General features: G+C 35.0%; 1 protein-coding gene across 3 annotated transcripts; it reads right to left on the bottom strand.

Moving 5' to 3' along the window:
- Nucleotides 1-54: 54 nt before the first annotated feature.
- On the bottom strand, nt 55-13,891 carry MRE11 (DNA repair and meiosis protein (Mre11)). Of its 3 annotated transcripts, none has more exons than XM_059585587.2 (23): nt 13,779-13,891; nt 13,252-13,328; nt 11,912-12,047; nt 11,070-11,227; nt 10,768-10,858; nt 9,215-9,334; nt 9,061-9,129; nt 8,886-8,977; nt 8,599-8,701; nt 8,400-8,507; nt 8,242-8,304; nt 8,089-8,160; nt 7,864-7,941; nt 6,857-6,919; nt 6,697-6,757; nt 4,055-4,137; nt 3,651-3,764; nt 3,335-3,412; nt 2,838-2,909; nt 2,455-2,702; nt 1,535-1,655; nt 1,050-1,241; nt 55-442 (listed from the first exon to the last, which is right to left on the bottom strand). In XM_059585587.2, exons 2-23 carry the CDS (start codon nt 13,266-13,268, stop codon nt 410-412), a joined length of 2,172 nt encoding a protein of 723 aa, XP_059441570.2. In that variant the 5' UTR covers nt 13,269-13,328; nt 13,779-13,891; the 3' UTR covers nt 55-409. The 3 variants fall into 3 exon arrangements, with proteins under 3 accessions (XP_059441570.2, XP_059441571.2, XP_059441573.2); XM_059585588.2 differs by lacking the exon at nt 13,779-13,891 and adding an exon at nt 13,696-13,769; XM_059585590.2 differs by lacking the exon at nt 7,864-7,941.
- Between the last annotated feature and the right edge of the window lie 6,104 nt (nt 13,892-19,995).

Genomic DNA, 19,995 nt, shown 5'->3' with positions numbered 1-19,995 from the left:
GAGCAAGAATCATATTTTATCCCATAGTAGAATTTTGTTTTACTGCAACAAAAGTTAGCCCAAAGAAATCACACCCCAGATTCAATTATGTGCGACAAAAAGATTTGGAGCTTGGTCAGTTACAAATAATATCCTCTCGCATCATGTAACTATATAGACTCGAATCTGTATGCATTGATGGAAAGAAAAAGTTTGTTGCACCTTATATAAGCATAAGCCGGAAATTGGGGAAGACGGACAATACTTGAATTGAAGACATTGAGCTTAACCTTCTCTCCCGCTGGTCTGTGATATTTAGCTAATCCTACAATTCTTCAAATAAGCTTAAGTAGCAGAAGGCTTCCACGTACCAATACAAAACATCATGATAACCAGGATCTGATGAAGGTATGGTGGAACTCGTCCATTGTTACCTTCTTAAAGCCCCGTAATTTCTTGTTACCTGTAAACAAGGAGAAGAGCAGTCAGGTCCAGCTACATAATCTCAAGGATGGAGAAAAACCACATCTCTAAGATCCTATAGTGGTAAAATAGCCTTTAAGAGGCGAACAATGCTTATCAATTGTCCTGTAACATGTGCTGCCACTTGACCATGTTCTATTGGAAGCACACAAATCACAGGGCATGGATAACGAAGATGAAATGTTATAATAAGGTTATGAAGTTTGACAGCTAGGTTTGAAATGGATAGTGCCTCAAGAGGATGGTGGTTTCATCAGTTATAATTATGATATCATGATACTCTTCCTCAAAGCCAACTAACATGAAATCATTGTAGTGGGGCTCCTAGACACAATAGCGAGTTTATGAACAGAATATAGCACTGGCGGTTTAGTTACATGGGATCAAAATATTAGACGAGCAAGACATTTCCATCAGCCAAAGTCAGGAGGGAGAAAAAGGCTAGTAATTTTTTTTAAAAAGCTACCTAAAAAACAGAATGAAGCACTTTAATTGGACACCTTCGGATATATATATATACAGTTAGAATTCTAGCAAATAGAAGAGACTACCAAAAAAAGAAAAAAGTGAAAAAAGTAAAAACCAACCCGAGGTTGAGATTTATTTAATCTCTTTGCCACATCATCATCGTCATCATCATCATCTTTGTTCCCGAGCATCCTATTAATTGTAGAGTTATCTGACTTCCTTCCCCGCTTAGAGGATTGCGTAGAACCTCTACCTCTTCCCCTGGGAGCAGCCCTTTTCCGTCCTTTGCCTTGTAGACTTCCATCATTTTCCTTCAAAAAAGTAAACGACCCTCAGTTTAAATTTGACCAATCAATACATTACGAAAGTATCGATGTCCAAGATATATATACTATGTCAGCAGGGCTAACTCAAGGCAAACTGGAACCAAGTTCTGAAAGTGTAGTGTTGGTGGACCAGGTTATATTCAAGTGGAAGAGTCCTCGCATCATTAAATCAGAACACAGATAAGAAAAGTAATTTGAAAGATTTGCACGTATGATCAAGATTAGGAAAAGATTAAGGTACTGTTGGCCTATCAAGTCAACAAATACAGAGTCCATACCGAACTGTCGTCAACCTCATCAAGTCCATGTGTCCCAGCTTCTGCACTTGAAGCAGAATCGACGTTATCCTCATTGTCAGCAATACTTCGAACGGAAGCTGATGCAGCAACCGATGCAGATCTGCAATAATAATATTACTTGAGATGCTTCACTAGCTACATGAATATCTAAATTATTTTATGCAATTTATCTCACAAGGTGCAGCAGAGTTCTGATTGCATACATTCCATAATTCATACTTCTTTTGGTAAACTTCTCACATTCTTTTCCAACCCTTTCACACATTATCACAACCCACTCTTTTCATTAATTCAAATCTTCAAAAAGAGTTCATTTCCAACTCAATACTCTGCTTATTAAGAGTTTTTAGCTTTGATATTTGCCTCGTGCTCATCAACTCTAAGATAGAGAACTGAAAGTGACAGAGAAAAGCAAGCTAGATAAATTAGACAGGGATTCCCCGCATTCCTAGCACTTCAATACAAAGAAAACTTCATTTTTTGTTTCCTTTCTTGCTTTCCCCATTAAATTTGTTAACAATATTTGTTGGTGACACAACTCCCCCATGACTCAGCTAGAGACAGAGTGAGAGAGAGTGTGTGCCCGTAGCATGGCTAATATTAAGGGGAGAGAGAAATGGTAGGGATGTGGAGAAAGCAGGAGAGCCAATTTCACTATTTTCGATCCTAGACCATTTTTTCTCATTTCTTACCAGTAACGGACATCCCCCAGGCTTCTCATTCTATTTCAAAGAAATATCAAATATAGTTTCTTTGATGCCATCACTTATTCTAAAACATGATTTAGACAAAAATCTTGCAGCTTAATACATGAGGGGTTCAGGATCTATAATTACGACTAGCTCAATTTTTCTTATAGATCAGTAAGTATATTGTCAAACTTTAGGTTCAATAATAACCTTTGAGAATGACGGAACCCTAAAGCTGCGTCAAGAGTTGTCTGCTTCAAGTTACTGGCACCTCTGCCCCTACCCCTTCCTCTTGTAGAAGTTTTACTTTTACCAAGTTCAGAAGCACCACGAGACACCCTAGATGACCCTCTCCTGCCTCTAGCACTAGACTTTGAGCCAGATAACTGTGTTGTGTCTTCATCATCACTAAAAGAAACTGCACTTCCAATTCCGGCAGCACTTTTATTTCTTGGATCCTAGAGGAAATTGAAAACACAAGCTTAGAATGCAGACAATAGAAGCATATATACAACCCAAAAAGCACTGCCTAAAAAGCTTCCACCATGATGATTAGTAATGCAATGTCAACAAAGTGGACTATAACAAGAGACCTCGAAAGACTGAGAAGTGGATGTAAATTGCGTGGTATCCTTAGGGCGTGCAGACCTTTCTTTGACACGTTCCTGCAGATAAAGAAGATACATAAACAGTTATTAGCAATAAGAAATTTTGCATGTATGGTCAAAGTATCTAGCAAAGGAGCCCTCCTTAAATGCCCTAGTGATACCTCAACAATACCAAGTTAAAAGAAGAAAAAAAATTGTTTTAAACATTATATATATATATATATATATATATATATATATATATATATATATATAAACCAACAGTAACTGCAAAAATAGTTGACTAGTTGCCAAAAGGCGCCAAGGGGCCTGAAGGTGGCCACTAAGCCTTTTGCAATAGCCACTCCATTAGGCCCTAAACACAGCATTGCTCACCTCAGAAAGATAAAGGGGATTGCTTATGTGATATTTTTAAAAGAATGCATATTACTTGAGCATTAAACTAATGATAAAGACAACTATAAAGAACTTAAGCTTCTTGCCTCCATGCACTCTCCAACTTTAAGAATTAAGTCTTCCTCTTCAAACTTCAGTGAGTCTGCATCCTTGGCAATTTTGTTCTGCGGAAGTAAAAAAAAAAAGTAAGCAACAAATCAGTCCCCCCCCCCAAAAAAAAAGTAATCATTTGTATATAATACAATAACAAAATACCTACCAGGCTACCACTAATATTCTTAAAAAGCAAATGTCATGGTAATGCAAGATTTATAATTACATATACCCACTACATCTAAAGCCAACCCATCACTATTTCATGCTCACTAAAGTGTAGGGATGATGATCATATAGGTTACTTACTCGTGTTTCTTCAAGATTGTATTTCAGACAAGAATAGAAAGCCATTTTGTCATCCTTGTTAACAAAATTTTGTAATGCAACGTCCAAATCATTGACTGGAAGGATTTCCATTTTCTGCACAATCATATGTTACAAAAAGAGGTTTAGATTTGTAACAAAATAAAACATACTATGCAATGCATAAAAATTTCTATTGTAACTTCCAGTGTTATGCAAGTTCCATTTAGCCCCTGAACCAAAAGAGAAAATTAGATTCTCAATAGAGCTTTTGGCTCATGGTATAGAACTGGAATCCATGCCTACGCTTCAGTAAAATTCAATTGAGATTTTCGGAAATGAATTATACATGTGTTTATCAAAACCATAAGCAGTGAAAAGGAAAATTAAATTTAATGGTCCAGTACCAGATTACTTTCAGCGACTAAAGCCTCTATATTCTGCTGATTTAGTTCTTCTGGGCGAAGCCGTTCTGAATCATCAATTTTAGCTACATTCCAAAAAGGACTAAAATTATACCATTTCCATGAAAAATATTAACTGTTGACAAATATGTGAACTTAAAACAGAAAACACATTAACTACATAATATCTGGTACTTAGGAAATTTATTTTATTTTTTAAGTAATTGATTCTCATTAGAAAGCGTAGAGGGGGCACAACCTATGTACACAAGTATACAAGAGAGAAGAACAAAAGTCCCAAAAAAAAAAAAAAAAAACAGTAAAACTAGAAAAGTAAGGACTATTATACGCCGCCATCCATGCATAAAGGGAGTTGAACATAACAGATTTTAGTTTTACCACTGAAATTACGCAATCTTTAAGACTTCGTGTGTTTTACTCTCTACAGATGTACCACATTAAGCACAAAGGAGCTATCCTCCAAGCCTCTTAAATGGTATGGCTTCCCACTTGACCTCTACAACTAGCCAACAACCTTATTACCTTTTTAGGCACAACCCACTCTACACCAAAAAGGTGGTGTAGCGCAACCCATAATTCTCTTGCCACCTCACAATGAAGAAGAAAATGATATATGGACCCTCCACTCCTCTAGCACATACAACATCAGTCTACCAATATGACAATCACTGCACACAACCACAGGTGCTTTGCCTTCATTAGAAACAAGGAGGAACTACTACTGACTGCACCCCCATGAAGCCCACAAACCATCCTCTCTTCTCTCTTGGATTGTGTGAGACTCAATCTCAACATCAACAGAGACCAGGTGACTTGATCTACGTCATCCTGAAGAAAACTGCACCAATTTGGCCAGAATTCTGCCAGAAACCACCGGTTTGACCCAAAACCAACCTGGTCCCTGATCTTTTATGTGGAGTTTTCATCAAATTGAACCCCGAGTATGTTACAAAGGTTGATCTTTTATGTGGTATCATTAATTGATTCAATTGTATTAGAATCAATTGAAGAAGGATTGAAGTTGGAATTTCAAATTAGGGTTAATTTGGATATTTTGCTGGTCTGATTGTGATTTCTTCAAATTGATTATTCTACTTTGAAATTAAGATCTTATACATATGTTTGGATGCTCAATTGATGTTAGTTGTGATTGAATTGAGAATAATTGGCAATTAGAGTTTAGGGTTGAGCCTAAACTTGGGGATTTCCCAAGGCTAGTTGTCGTCTCCCCAAATTTTTTTTTTGATAAATAAGTGATTCATTGAAAAGTACAGAAGGGCGCAACCCTAGTACACATGAAATATACAAAAAGAAGCCCCACTATAGACAAAAAGAGGAACATATAGATAAAAATTGGGACATGGTGAAAATCTTAGGCACACTACAAGCTTCGGTCCAATGGAACAATGATTGAATAAGCAACTTTTTGAGCTCTTCCATTGACCTTTCTTGATCTTCAAAGCATCTTGCATTCCGCTATCACCAAATGATCCACATAAGACACAATGGTGCTATTCGCCACACCTCCTTAGCTGAAATATTACCACGCCAACACACTAACAAATCTGCCACCCCTCCAGACATAACCCATGTGACATCAAAAAGAGTGAGTACTACACTTCATAACGCTCGTGCCACTTCACAATGAAGGAGAAAATGGTTGATAGACTCACCACTTTGCTTGCACATGCAACAACATCCCACCACAACGATACCTCTTTTACGCAAGTTGTCCAAAGTTAGAATCTTTCCTAAAGTCGCCGTCCACACAAAGAAACTAACTCGCAATGGAACTTTGACTTTCCATATACTCCTCCATGGGAAAGTAGAAGTTTCTGTTCCCAAAGAAGAGAGCATGCGAAAAAAAGATTTTACTTCAAAAATATTTCGTTTGGAAGGATTCCACAACATGCAGTTCGTCGCTCCCCAAATTGATGGCTCAAAACAAAATCAAGGACCCTAATTAAAGGTCAAAAGTTTCACTTTGTTCATATCATGACCAAATCATAGTAATTTGACGAATGAAGGTTATCTGTATTTCAATCTGTTATGCAATCAAAACCGTAAAGCCATTTTTTTTCTAGCCCTTCTGCCACCAATTCTAGCCCTGCTGCCACAATTTTCCTGCAACCAAATTCTTTCAAGAAACAACTCCTCTTGGCTATTCAAACACTATTCTTTTCAACCTAACTCAAACTACAAATCCTACTATTTATAAACCCTAAATCCACAACCTCTAAAACCTAAAGCCCACCATAAGCATCTGCAGGTAGATTTCTTAATCTGTCCAACATCATTCTCATATTTTGCATCGATCTCTTTGGATCTTGAAGTAATGCTTGAAAGTACCTGTTGAATTCTAATCAAATATGGATGGCCCTGGTTTTCCTAGACTACAACGCAGTTCCTAAAATTTCCTTGATATATTAATCAATGCCAGGTTACATGAAGACCCCATGCCATAACAAGCTTGTTGTGGTACAGTACCAAGAACTACAATTCAAAATAATTTCAAGACTTCCAAACAGGACTAATTAAACTGAATCCCTAGATATACACAACACGAAACCATATGGTCAAAAGTTGGTAAAAATGACTAATGTAGCATAGACAATTTGAATTACCTACACTCTGACCCTTTCTTGAAGCCTTTGAGAAGATAAGAATGTCTTGGGGATTTGCAACCTAACAAAACTTAGGAATAATTAATAGTCTCTCAAATATGTTGCAAAAGAAAAACCAGCATTAGCATACTGATCCAGCATGACTGGTCACTGAAGGTACCTTGCCCACATACTTCTGCCCAAATCTTTGAGGGTTTATTGTCATAAATCCAGAATAATCCACCTGCCAAATCAACCACAAAAATGATAATGCCACAACAGATAATTCATTTTTCCATGCAATAAATGTCAATTATCCTCCACAAAAGGACTGCAATGGAATTCAGATAATGAACTTAAGTAAGAAATATAACGCCATAGAAAAGCTTGTTAAGAATATATGGGTGTGTTTGGCAACTAACTTCTCTCATTTTGTTTCATTTCTCCTAAAAAAGAGTCAATTTCTTTTGTTCTTATTACCAAACAACTTTCTTCACTTTTATCTCACAAAAAATTCAAATCTCATTTCACCTTTATTTCACATCAATCACTTTTTATTACTATTCAAACAAAAAACCCACAACAAAACTCTTGATCAAATAGGCTTTATAGTTCTGGAAATATCAAAAGCATGAAGGAAAAATTTCAAGATGTCCATAACGCCGCTAGCCATTCTAAAAAGCATCCCAAAATTTAGAGGAAGTGGGACATAGATCTAATAAGGAAATTTATACAACTTTGAATGATGAAGGTGGCACCAATTTAAACAAGATGAGGCAAAAATGTCTGAGATGCTTGGCCCAAAACTGCTAAAGATCAACACGTACATTGGAAAGAGCAGCTTGGTTTTAGATGAAGATGCAAGGGAGGAGAGAAGACACAAAAACCAAAAGTAAAGGCAATGAGAGAAGACATGAATTTGTGAAGTATTCAATAGAAAATATTGCACTAAGTAAAGCTCAACGGCAAAATAAAGATTCATGAACCTATCCCATAAAATGGGTGTCAAGGCTTCTGCTGAAACATATAATGCTATAAATACTTAAAATCAGGAAATGACATGCAGCTTGAGCTTGCTCCAAAGTTGAAAAGTGGGATGGGCCAAAAATTGTAAGAGGAACAAGTAATGTTCAGACATGAGAATCACCCTTCATGTTAGTATTGTTAAAAAATAAATGCAGAAAATACCTTTATTCGGACCAATGGCAGTTTCAGCTCTGATATGTTAATAGCATTTTTACTAGATTTCTCTATCAGATTTCTGACCTATAAAAATTCAAAGTTAAAAATATGATAAATTTGCAATAAATAAATAGCACCCTGCCACGCCAAAAAAAAAAAATCATAACTAAAAAGGACAAAAGGGAGCTGAAAGGCACAAACTAATTGCCAATGTGAGGAACCAATACCTACCACTTTGTCCAAGTGTTCAAGAATTGAGTTTTGATCATTGGGATCAATGTCAGGTTCATCCTTTAATACAATCTGCATCATAAAGAATTGAGTAATAACTATGAATTTTGTTTTTTGCATATATAAAAATAAAAAAATAAAAATCATACTTGCCTCAGTATACTGAAAAGGTCTCACTGATGTTAAAGGTATCTTAGTTGGACGATACTGGTTCCCCTATATCATTATGCATCAACACCGATCAAGGTTTGGATATAGGAGTATAAATACTTGTTGAAAATATAAATTTCAAAGTTTTGTCCATGGACAACCTTAATTTCTAAGAGAAGTACATGCTTCGGCTTTGATTCTCCATCAATGAGTGATGTTGCAACTGAAGAACCTGGTTGTGTAATGTGAAACCCCATTCCGGGAACTTCCTTCAAAATCAAAATCCACATTCAATTCATGAGAGAGAGAGAGAGAGAGAGAGAGAGGGGGGGGGGGGGAAGAGTACTCATTCCACAGCACCTGAGGGTCAACAAGACATTCATGTTCATGCCCCCACACTATGAAGTCAAGGAATCGTGGTAAAAAGTGCTCATTTATTGCATTTTTAGGGTTTGTCTTTACTCTGCATTCCACATTAGAAGGTAAGATCAATGTTCACAAATATTGAAATCTGACAGTATTATATATAGTATAGACCTCATAAGTGCTCAAAGGGCTCAAAGGTTAGATTAGATTTAAGATAAATCAACATCTTTTCTTTTCATGAATGATTTAATACAATCTCTCCAGAAAAACCAACAGACAACCTGTTCTGATGAAGGACCAGAATGTTGAACCAATCTGAAACTTGGCAACCTTCTTGAGCTTCAGGCCGCATCCATTGTACAGCATGTGGTGTCTGGACAAAAAATTATAAACTGATATTAATGTAAGCATACTTCAGTCACTAATCAAAAGATGGAATGTCAATGTGCTGCATACCTGAAACATTCTATTTAGCCGTTCATCTCTAATGTTTCCTAGACCATAGAGAGCTACAGGTGTTGAACCCTGCAATTTATTAGGAGTTAATAAGTCACGCAGCAAAGGGACTTAAATATCCCAAGTCTGCTGTTAATCAACTCAGCTGCCATACCTTTCTTATAAGAATAGGGCAGAGAGTAATTTGACCAACACCAGAACCCCCAAGAGCCATTTTCCCAAAATAGTTGACAAGATTGCATGCTGAGAGAATATCGACTGCAGAAAGGTTGTCCTGTCACAGTCACTCATAAGAAGCACAATTTCAGGGGTTTAAGAACAGAAGTGAAAATAGTCTAGGAAGATTGATTAAAGTAAACCCATATACAAATTTATCAAACAAATTGAAGGGCAGAAAATCAAATTTGCTTAGGATATAGGTAAGAAAAGTGTTTTTTTTTCTTGATGCAGTTGGATAATATTGCTAGCATTAAAACCTACAACTCCAGCAGCATTCATTTCAACTGCCAGTCCGGCAACTGGAGAAGGCAAAGATATCCTAAGTCTAACACTAGCAAATGTTGTAAATAAAAGATTTCAAGTTAAAACACCAAAGTTCAAGGCCTAACTGAGATATTAAGAAATCCCGACCCTATTATTACGCATTATCTATGCACATTTCACTGTCCAAGAGCCCCATCTTCAGCTAACTCATAAGTTATCCAAATTGAAGTAGAAGTCCTAAAAAAGGCTGTTAGACTGCTTTCTCCATTTGGTTATCCCATTTCAGGATGGCAAGCTCATATTAGGTTCCTTCTATAGATAGCAAATGGGGTTAGCGCAATCAGCCAAAAGAGGGTTCCTCAAAATATCTTCAGAACAGGACAAATTTGTTTCTGCATGATTCCTAATCTTCCCTCGCGGTAAAAAAATCAAAAAAAAAAAATGTCAGTCCTATGAGACATTGATATGTAACTGATTCAATTTTCATATTAATTATGCTGACTTGTTACCCGGAAACTAGGCTTCTTCTCTTGACATCTTCATGGAAACCATTCACATCTCTCCCTCTCTCTCCTTTTCTTTGTTTTCCATACCCTTCAGGGATTTTATTTAATTTATTTTCCTGCATTGGTGAAATTTGAACCTAAGACCAACTCTCTCTCTCTCTCTCTCTCTCTCTCTCTCCTTTTCTTTGTTTTCCATACCCTTCTGGGATTTTATTTAATTTATTTTCCTGAATTGGTGAAATTTGAACCTAAGACGTACATAAACCCCATCAAATCTCTTTACTGCCCAAGCCATGGCTGAAGAGCAAGCTTATTTGGGGGAACTCAAACTCTCTCTCTCTCTCTCTCTCTCTCTCTCTCTCCTTTTCTTTGTTTTCCATACCCTTCAGGGATTTTATTTAATTTATTTTCCTGCATTGGTGAAATTTGAACCTAGGACCTGCATAAACCCCATCAAATCTCTTTACTGCCCAAGCCATGGCCAAAGGGCAAGCTTATTTGGGGGGGAACTCAAACCCTAGCCTATGGTCTTACTCATACCACAAACAAACAGCACTAGTAAGCTAGTCTACATTGGCAACAGCTTAAGGTCTAAGCGAAAAATAAAGGGGTGTTAAAAATCCTATAAACAAAATCTGGCCGCAACTGACTAAAAATCTTATAACATACAAAAAAAAAATGAAGAAATAATATACAGCATTTTACATAATATCCCTACCACTCCAGCAGGATCATCATGATTTCCATGAATGCTGAAGACTGGCAAGCCAACATTGAAGTGAGGATCTTCATAATTTACATGACCAAATCTGTAAAAAGTATCACATTGTTATTAACTGTAGTGTACATTTCAAGAAGAGCTTCCCAAATAAGAAAGTAATATTACTGGTTCTGATAATCCATGCCCCACCAACCCCCCCACCCCAAGTGGTGGCCGCCAAGGGGGTACAAAATGGGAAAAGAAAACAGAAAACAATTTCTTGAGCATGAAGTACTTAAAAGTGCACATTAGGTCATTACCTATTTGGGAAATTCACGGTCTGGTCACTAACAACTTGGAACTGCACTGGCTGATCATTAAGGCAATGACGACGGAGAATCTCAATGGCCTTAACCAATGTTGACCTTGAGGGCTTATTCTCATGGAAAAGATCACCGCCAAGGAGTAAGAAATCAACCTGATAGCAAATGGACAACAGAGCTTAGTAGCATTTTGATATGTATGGATAGAGATTAAGTTCTGTATTTGGTTAAGATATTATGCCACAAAGCATAAAAATTGTCGCTAAACCAAGCTCTCCAAATTCTGATTTTTATTCAAATTTAGACTTGAAAATGAAAGGAATTTCATCTTCTTCTTTTTTTTCTTCTTTTTGATGTCGGGGGCCCTTCGGACCCACCCCTGCGGAGTAAACCCCGGTCCCGTGCACTGCACCTTCGGAAGTTTCCCTACACGGAACTGGTTAAATCGCTGGCTTTTCACCAGGTGGTGTGGCCCCAAGGAATTGTGGCCCCAAGAAATGAAAGGAATTTCTATTCAAGAAACTTAGACAAGAGCAGAAGTGCAGGAGTATTTTATAAACTTTTCTGGCAGTAACTGAAGAGGAGGAAGAGCTACATAATAAAGTTGGCCTTGGACAGAAAGTACTATAGGAAAATACTTGTAGTTAGAGGACCTTCTGCTAAAGATCAGAGGTACCAGCTTTTGAAAGAATTTACAAACTAGTATGTGCAACAAATGCAAAGGGAGTAGGAGGAGGCCCTCTCCAGATCAAGAAAGAAGATAAGAAATATCTATACTGCAAAAGTGGTACAGCATACAAGAGATATAGGAAGAAAGAGAAGGAGATAATAGCCATAACCTGCTTTTGCTCTGCTATTGAGCATATCTCCTCAAATGCTTGAAAAGAATCATGCCGCCGTATTTCATCCTTCTCCATATATCCCAGATGGCAATCAGTAGCAACAAGTATCCGAAGTGTATTGCTAATATCCTCCCTGTGAATTTCTTTTTAGTTATACATTCCAAGCGATATTCTCAAGCAGCCAACGAAAAGGGCCCAACAGAATCAGATTTATTTTGGTAAGTACAACGGAATAAAATTTTTGCTTCAGCTATGTTACGTTATGAGTTTCTAATTGTTGGACATGACAATACATTATGTATGTGCCAAAAAGAACATACTGCTGCAGACCTTTTTTCTGATAAGTAACATACTGCTGCAGACCTACTCAACAGGTGTGTCCAATAGAGTAAGAAAACTTCCTCCACTATAAGTTCCAAAGGAAACTTTCTACATATGTTTGTAAGTTTAATATATATATCAAAACAAATGACTTTCCCACCTAGGGAACTAAAATAAAAGCACACACTTCATTTCAAACCATGTAAGGAAGAAAAAAATTGAGGGATCCAATACACTCTAAGGGAGAGCCATGTGATGATTCTACCATAATTGATGTATTAAAAAGAAGACAAACTTGTCACGCTATTGCACATCATAGAATGTACAGGGTAGGAAGCACTACATAAAATCCCACCAACAGTATTTGCAAATTTAAAAAGCAATCTTGAGTCATGATTTTGGGCATCCATAAGATTCATGCTGTCTGAATATTCAACCTAATGAGTCACACTGATTGATTGTCCGAAAAATAGAGATTCATCAATAATTCAACTCTTATATAGAAAACAGTCTGGATATATGATGCAGTAGAATATCAGTTTATCATCAAGATTGCTAGTGTACTGTGAGGATAACTCTAAATATCTTTTTCAACATAAAACATTTGGCTAACCACTTAAAAAAAGAAACAAAAACAAAAATGCCTATGACATAAATACAATTAAGAAAATTTCACCCAAAATCCTCTCATTAGCCGACAGAAACTACCAAATTATATAATTCTGTTAGATGCCCATTTAAACATTATCCTCCGTTTGGACAAAGAGAAATTTCCACAAGAAAATTAACTAAATTTCCTTGAATACTCGAATCTTCTATTTAACATAATTTGGGACGCAATAGAATAAAAACCTCCTTCAAACAGAGCGTAGCACAAATATTTCGCTAAGTTGAGGTGTTCTTCGAATTGTCAGAAACTAACATAACATACAGTAAGAAGCGTTAAACTCCACTTTCTTTCTTCTTCAGCAATTTTCTCAATAACCAAGCAAAGTGCAAGGAAAAACAGGTTTTACCTGGGCAAGTCTCCCATGGCAACTAATTACTACCTCTTCAAACCCACAATTTGAGTAATGCCACGAAAATGCCACAGCTAAGAGAAAAACCGAGAGAGAGAAATCAATTTGAATCAGTATAATAAAGTAACACCAAAAAATGGAAATATATAACACTAAGAAAATGCAAATCGACGAGAAAATCCTAGAAATGCTTATAAAACTTTCCGATAAGGATAAAAATTCAAAAATAAGTTAAAAATGGAATGAAAACCCTAGGGAAGGGTTTATCAGCATGATAGTTATATAAAGGTAAAATAGAAAAGCATGCGGTGTTAGCCTAAAAAGTGATTCTCCTAGGTATACGTTTTAGCTTCTGAGAAATTGTCAAAGGAAATTAAAACTTGGAATGACAAAAAAAAAAAGGGCGATTCAACCCAACCGAGATACGAATTGAAGGTCTACATTTTCTCGGGAACCAAACATAGAGTAAGGCGTCAGGGCGAAGGACGTATATAGAGGCAACGAATTGGAAGTGCGTTTGCTACCTTTCCTTCGGAATCGAATCTGTGCACGAGCTTATTCAATGAGTCTTGGAGAGGAAGAACGGAATGGTGGCGCGGAATTTTGAAAGAGCAGAACGAAGTAGAAAATGAAGAGAATGTACGTAAACTTTACTCTACGCCTAAAGCTATTATTATCCGCTGTTAAAAAATTTGAAGTGAATGAAGTCAGAATGACGTGGCAGACAGTGAATAACAGATAATATAAGAGAAAAAAAATTGCATTTTCTTTTTTTTTTTTTTTTTAGAGATATTCTATAATATAATAAAAACTCTATATTTTGTCTATAAAAGTCCATATGGCAAGATGTCATATCATTTTTTTTTTTTTTCCTCCAAAAAAGTATGATGTAGCATCTTGTTACATAGACTTTTATGGACAAAATGTGAAATTTTTATTAGATTTTAGCATTTTTTTTTTTTTTTTAAGATGAATGCTAGACTTACGTGCAAGTAAAAAAAATAAAAAACAAAAAAAAATTAGAAAAGTGTTAGAGATCTAAACAAATGGACCCAAAAATTTTTTTAGACATGACAAGAATTTTTAAATTAAAAAAAAAAAATGTAATTTTCACTCCTTTATTTGCCATTTACAATCTGCTACGTTAATTTAAAAATTTTTCTAAATTTATTTGTTCCGCTCCATATTTCTTCTAAAAAATTTGCCCCGTCACAGAACAGGAGGGCAAAAAAAATTTGCCCCGGTCAGTCACCAGACCCACGGCGGGTCTGGCCTGACCCCGCTGGGTCTCTGGCCAGACCCACGCTGGGCTGCGTCCAGTGACCTTGATTTCCTGAAAAAGAAAAAGGAAAAAACAAATCCTCCAGAGTCCAGCCCAACCTCCCCCAGAGGCAATACTGGATTTTGATGGATCTCCTGTAAGAGAATTTTCAACCTTGTCAACTGGTATCATGCCTGTCGGTTCAAATATTTGTTCACTTCCAAATGAGACCACCCCTAACACAGTAGGACCAGCCACATCCCATGGGAAATAACGGCCATCAATTTTGACAAGAAGACTACCATCCTTCACAACCTCAGGACCTAGCTAGAGTGGTAAATCTATTTACATCGAACTTTTCAGGATCAAATGCTTGAGAAGCTGCATCAACCTCCATCTCTTATTGGAAGTGCATCCTTAACGAAGGTAGATGTTATAATCTAATTCTGGAAGGTTGCGTGTCAAAGGATCTGATCGCACCGAGTTATACACTCCGGGAGGCACGAATCAACCTTTAAAAACAACGTTTTTGCGTGATTTTATAGCATTGTGAGATCTTTTGATACTCTACTTTTTTTCTCATGTATTTTATTTATTTTATTGTTAATTTTCATATTGTAATTATTTTATATCAATGAGAATTTGTGTACCATCCAAAATTATTTCCAACAATCTTAAAGGTTGATTCGTGATGGTTGCACAAATATTTTGGTTATGACTATAACAACATTATTTAAACTTGTGAAAAGTCAAATACTATAAAAGTTTATGGTATACAATTCGCATACGAGAACGATGAAATCAATTATATATTGGGTGGAAAGATTTTGTTATGAAAAATCTGATAATTGATTTGTTTATCAGAAAAAGAGTTTAATCTCATGTGTAGGTATTGAAAGTGAAAATATTTTAATTGAAAGAATTTTTGATTATTTGAACTCAAATTTATGTTAATTTAATTTGTTTATCAAATAATCTTTTATTGTTGGGTTACTATTCTTACCATAAAAAGAGTTAAGTTTTTTTATGGATTTTTAGAACTTAGCGCTTTTTTGTTATGTTGTGCTAAGCTTGGTTGGAAAACATCCATGTAAATTTATAATAATAACTGTGAGTGATTACTAATTTAGTGATGGAGAAAATACATAGATATTGCTAATTGTGTGCAAAAAATACCACTTTGCTAAAGATTTTTGCAGGTAAGCACATGGTAAGAGGAAGAGATGTGGTGTACGTATTGAGTCGATTAGTTCTCCCGACACCTAGTTGGTATGTGGTGACGACAATCTATTTTGGAAGATCTTGAAGTAAAGCTGTTGGCTTCGCTGTGAGTTTTCAACTCAGATTCATAGGTCTTATTTTTTAAGACATAATATACATTTCATTTATTAAAATAAAAAATAAATAAATAAATAAATTGAAGTTATGATTGTGCTCCTTAATTGAGCTAAAGCTGGTGCAAAATTTGATAATTACATTAATTTTGTATATGATAAGCGGTGGCTTCTATTGATTCATCTATTTCAAAAAAGAAATAGTATCTAGCATTTATGTTAGCTATGACATGCTAGATTAGCATAATTAAACACTTTAAGTTATTTGGTAATTCCTCGTATATATCATTCAGCTTTCAAATTTCTCTGACATGATAGTTTAGAATAAAATATATGTGATTATTGAGGTTTATTTGATACATGATAAATTTATCATATCATAAGAATGATATCATTGACATATTTATTAAAATGAGCCAATAATAGTTTATTATTATGTGGTTGGGCTTGATACTTTGCATATTTATTGGGGCTTTAGTTAAAAAGATTTTATTTTTAAAATCTTGATAGAACTTGAAATATGCAATCTCTATATATATAATATATAAGGATCATGTTAAAAAATCACAAGTGATGATTAATATTTTTTTAAAATAGCTTTAGAACTATCAATTGACAAAAAAGAAATAAGAGAAAATGACATATCATACTTGCAAAAAGATGAGCTCATAGAAGTCATTTCTTAAAGCATATGTGTGCTATTATTAAAAAAAATTATTTTCTTGTGACTTTTTGGTTTATTCCATTAATATTTAGCATGATAAATTTATACATGTAAATATTGGCTACATCAAGAGAATGAAGAGAAATTAGAATACTGAAATAAATTATGAATGCTATGATTGTCAATTTTTAGGCTATCTACCAAAGTGTGGTTAATATGCTATGAGGCCTATTTCAATAAACCAAAAAAAGTTCATAAACTCATGACTTATTGTTATATATATATATATATATATATATATATATATATATATATATATAATTTTAAAAAAAGCGGTTAGCGGATTTCCAAAACCCACTAACCACTAACCGCAACCTCCTAGGCGGTTAGCAGTTTTTACTAACCGCTTTCAAAACGATTAGGCGGTTAGCGGTTAACGGTTAGACGGTTTTAAATTTCACCCCTAGGAATATTATTTGCCATTGTTTATATTTATAAACTTGTTATACATCAAATGGATATCAAAGTTATTTTTCTAAATGATGAAGAGATTTATATGGAGCAGCTCGAGGGACTAGTAATTCCCGGTCAAGAACATAAAGTGTGCAACTGGTGAAATCCTTGTATGGATTAAAACAAACTTCTAAACAATGACGTTTGACAAGGTGATATTGTCTAATTTATATTTGATTAATGGTGCAAGTAAATGCATAGCAAGTTTTATAATAATGAATGTGTCATTATTTGTTTATACATATATTGAAGACTTGCTTAATGTTTTTTTAAACTAGTATTGATGTTGTGCATGAAATTAAAATAATTCTTGCATCTAATTTTGATATGTAAGACATAGGTAAAGCTAAAGTCAAATTGGACATTAAAGTTATTATGGATAATAATTGCATTATTTTATCTCATACATATTATATTAGAAAGATACTTAAAAGATTTGAGCACTTTTATTATCTACCTATGTCTACACCATATGATTCAAAAATACATTTAGTTAAGAATCATGGTGATCATTGTAACAATCTCATATAGCGGAAAAACTGTAATTATCAATACAAAAAAAATACTGTTAAAATACTTTTCTTTATACAAAAATACCCAAAGCTATGTCGTACAAGGCATTTATACAAATCTATCCGACAGTCTAAACTCTAGACAAAACTTAACCAACTTGGAATCTCTGTACATCTCAATATGAATCTCTAATCACAACTGCATAATTACCTTGATTTTCCATTCCTGCAAGCACTACAAAAAACTGTGAAGTAGTGAGTCAATTGATTTCCGATAATATAAATCATTGTTGAATCATATATAGCAAAATGCTAGACAAGTTATAAAACCACAAAAATCCGTATTATTGGATATCAATATCATACTCAGTAAGTAAGAATACTTACAGTGGATTACATGAATGGATCATCAAAGGTAATTACTTGAAACCCGTTCTGCTGCAGTTGGTCCATACCCATAACAATCCCTTCACTGACTTTCTCTCTCTCTCTCTCTTAAACACTCTTTCTTCCTCTTCAGCTCTCTGTCTTAAATTTCCCATCTCACTCTCGGTTTCTCTTGTGTTCTTTCTTTCTTGTAGCGCTTGGTCTCGCCCTTTCTCTCTCTGTTCTGAGTAAACACTCTTAGAAAGAAGAAAGACCGAGTAAAAAGCGGAAGAAGGAAGAATATATGCAAGAGATGGGAGAGGAGATGAGTGGTGAAAATTCTGAAGGAGAAGAGCTCTATTTATAGGAGAAAATCAAACACTATTCTACCGTCAATTTACAATTATACCCTCATTCTATCTTCAATTTACAATTATACCCTCATTTTACTATTTCACCAACCCTATACTATTTCACCAACCCTATACTATTCTACCTTCAATTTACAATTATACCCTCATTCTATCTTCAATTTACAATTATACCCTCATTTACTATTTCACCAACCCTATACTATTCCACCAATTATTACAATCATACTCCAAATTATACCAATCAATCATCAATTATCATATCTCTTAAATCTCCCAATAAAATAATCAATATAAAATTATCATCATGATATAATAACCTCAAATCAATATTCATTCCAATAATATTCATAAGATCTAATAAGTTCCTCAAGAATAAATATTATTACCTAATATCATCAATAAATATCTCAACCTCAAAGTAAATGCCATTACCTAATATGAATATTGATATAATCATAGCATCAATTTAATATCTCTAAAATAAGACTTTAAAAATCTGGGGTGCTACAATCATGGTGTTTTGCAAGGAAAACACGCATAAATCATTGGTAGCTTGATGTTTTGACAAACTGTATATGCCTTGATATTACATATACTGTCAGTAGATTGAGTAGATATAATCGTAATCATGGTATTGAGCATTGTGATGCTATCTCTAAATTGTTGAGATTCTTAAAGGGTACAATTAATTTTGGTTTGTCATGTTGTGATTATCCTGCTATATTGAAAGAATATTGTAATGTTAACTAAATTTTTGATTCAGATGAGCAAAGCCTATTAGTGGCTATGTGTTTTGTAACACCCCCAGCCCGTTAAGGCTGAGTTTGCCACTTTTCTTCTTTTTCAACAAAAATTCTTGCAAAGATCTATAAGGTCTATCAGAGTACTTGATTTTAAAAGATACAATAAATGCGTAAAACATTTTTTTCAAGAGATTTTATTACAAGCGGAATTAGAAAACATTAAACTTTAGTTGCGGAATATCATATCATTACAATAACTTATGTGAAAAGACTTTGAAAATTAATAATTATTCCCACCCCATTCCGGCCTCCTATTCCAGCATCCTTTCTACCTGAAAACAAGAAATAAAACTGAATGAGCCCAAAGGGGGCCCAGCAAGTAACATCCACGACCATAAATAGTTTTACTCCTTGTTCTCAGTTTTGAAAATCATTTTCGCAAATAAATATAATTCTAGCCATAATAATATCTGTATGTACGGTTGCATCTCCCGTAACATATACATACTATTACATCTAGTAATAGATCATCGTTGTAAATCATCTTTATAAATCATCATCATAATGCATCATTATAAATAATCTTTGTAAATCATCTTAGCATATCTTCGTTGAAAATATAGTATCATTTTCTCATAATAAGGCCCATGTACACTATTACCCCTGTGCACGAGGGTTGCGGGTCCTTGTGACCATGGCACTGAACTGTGGCCACAGCCATGCCCGACCGTCAATTAACTCTTTCTTGGTGCACTCAACGGTCTAGTTGATGGAATACCACCTTCTGGCATAGCCTCCTTCAGTGGTTTCGCCTCCATCCGAGTATCGGTACCGAACTCTCATCTTATCTTATCTTGGGGCCAAAAATACTCTCCTCCATACATGTGCCCTCATTTCATAAACATTTATCTCATCTCTTGTACTTTTCTTTGTACTTCTTTTGATGCATCTTAGGGCAACATGTAGGAGGGTTT

The sequence above is a fragment of the Corylus avellana genome, chromosome 3, assembly GCF_965113065.1.
Source record: "Corylus avellana chromosome 3, dhCorAvel1.hap1.2, whole genome shotgun sequence".
Classification (NCBI taxonomy): domain Eukaryota; kingdom Viridiplantae; phylum Streptophyta; class Magnoliopsida; order Fagales; family Betulaceae; genus Corylus; species Corylus avellana.
The sequence above is the reverse complement of the archived record's forward strand: the minus strand, read 5'-3'. Positions and strand labels throughout refer to the sequence as shown.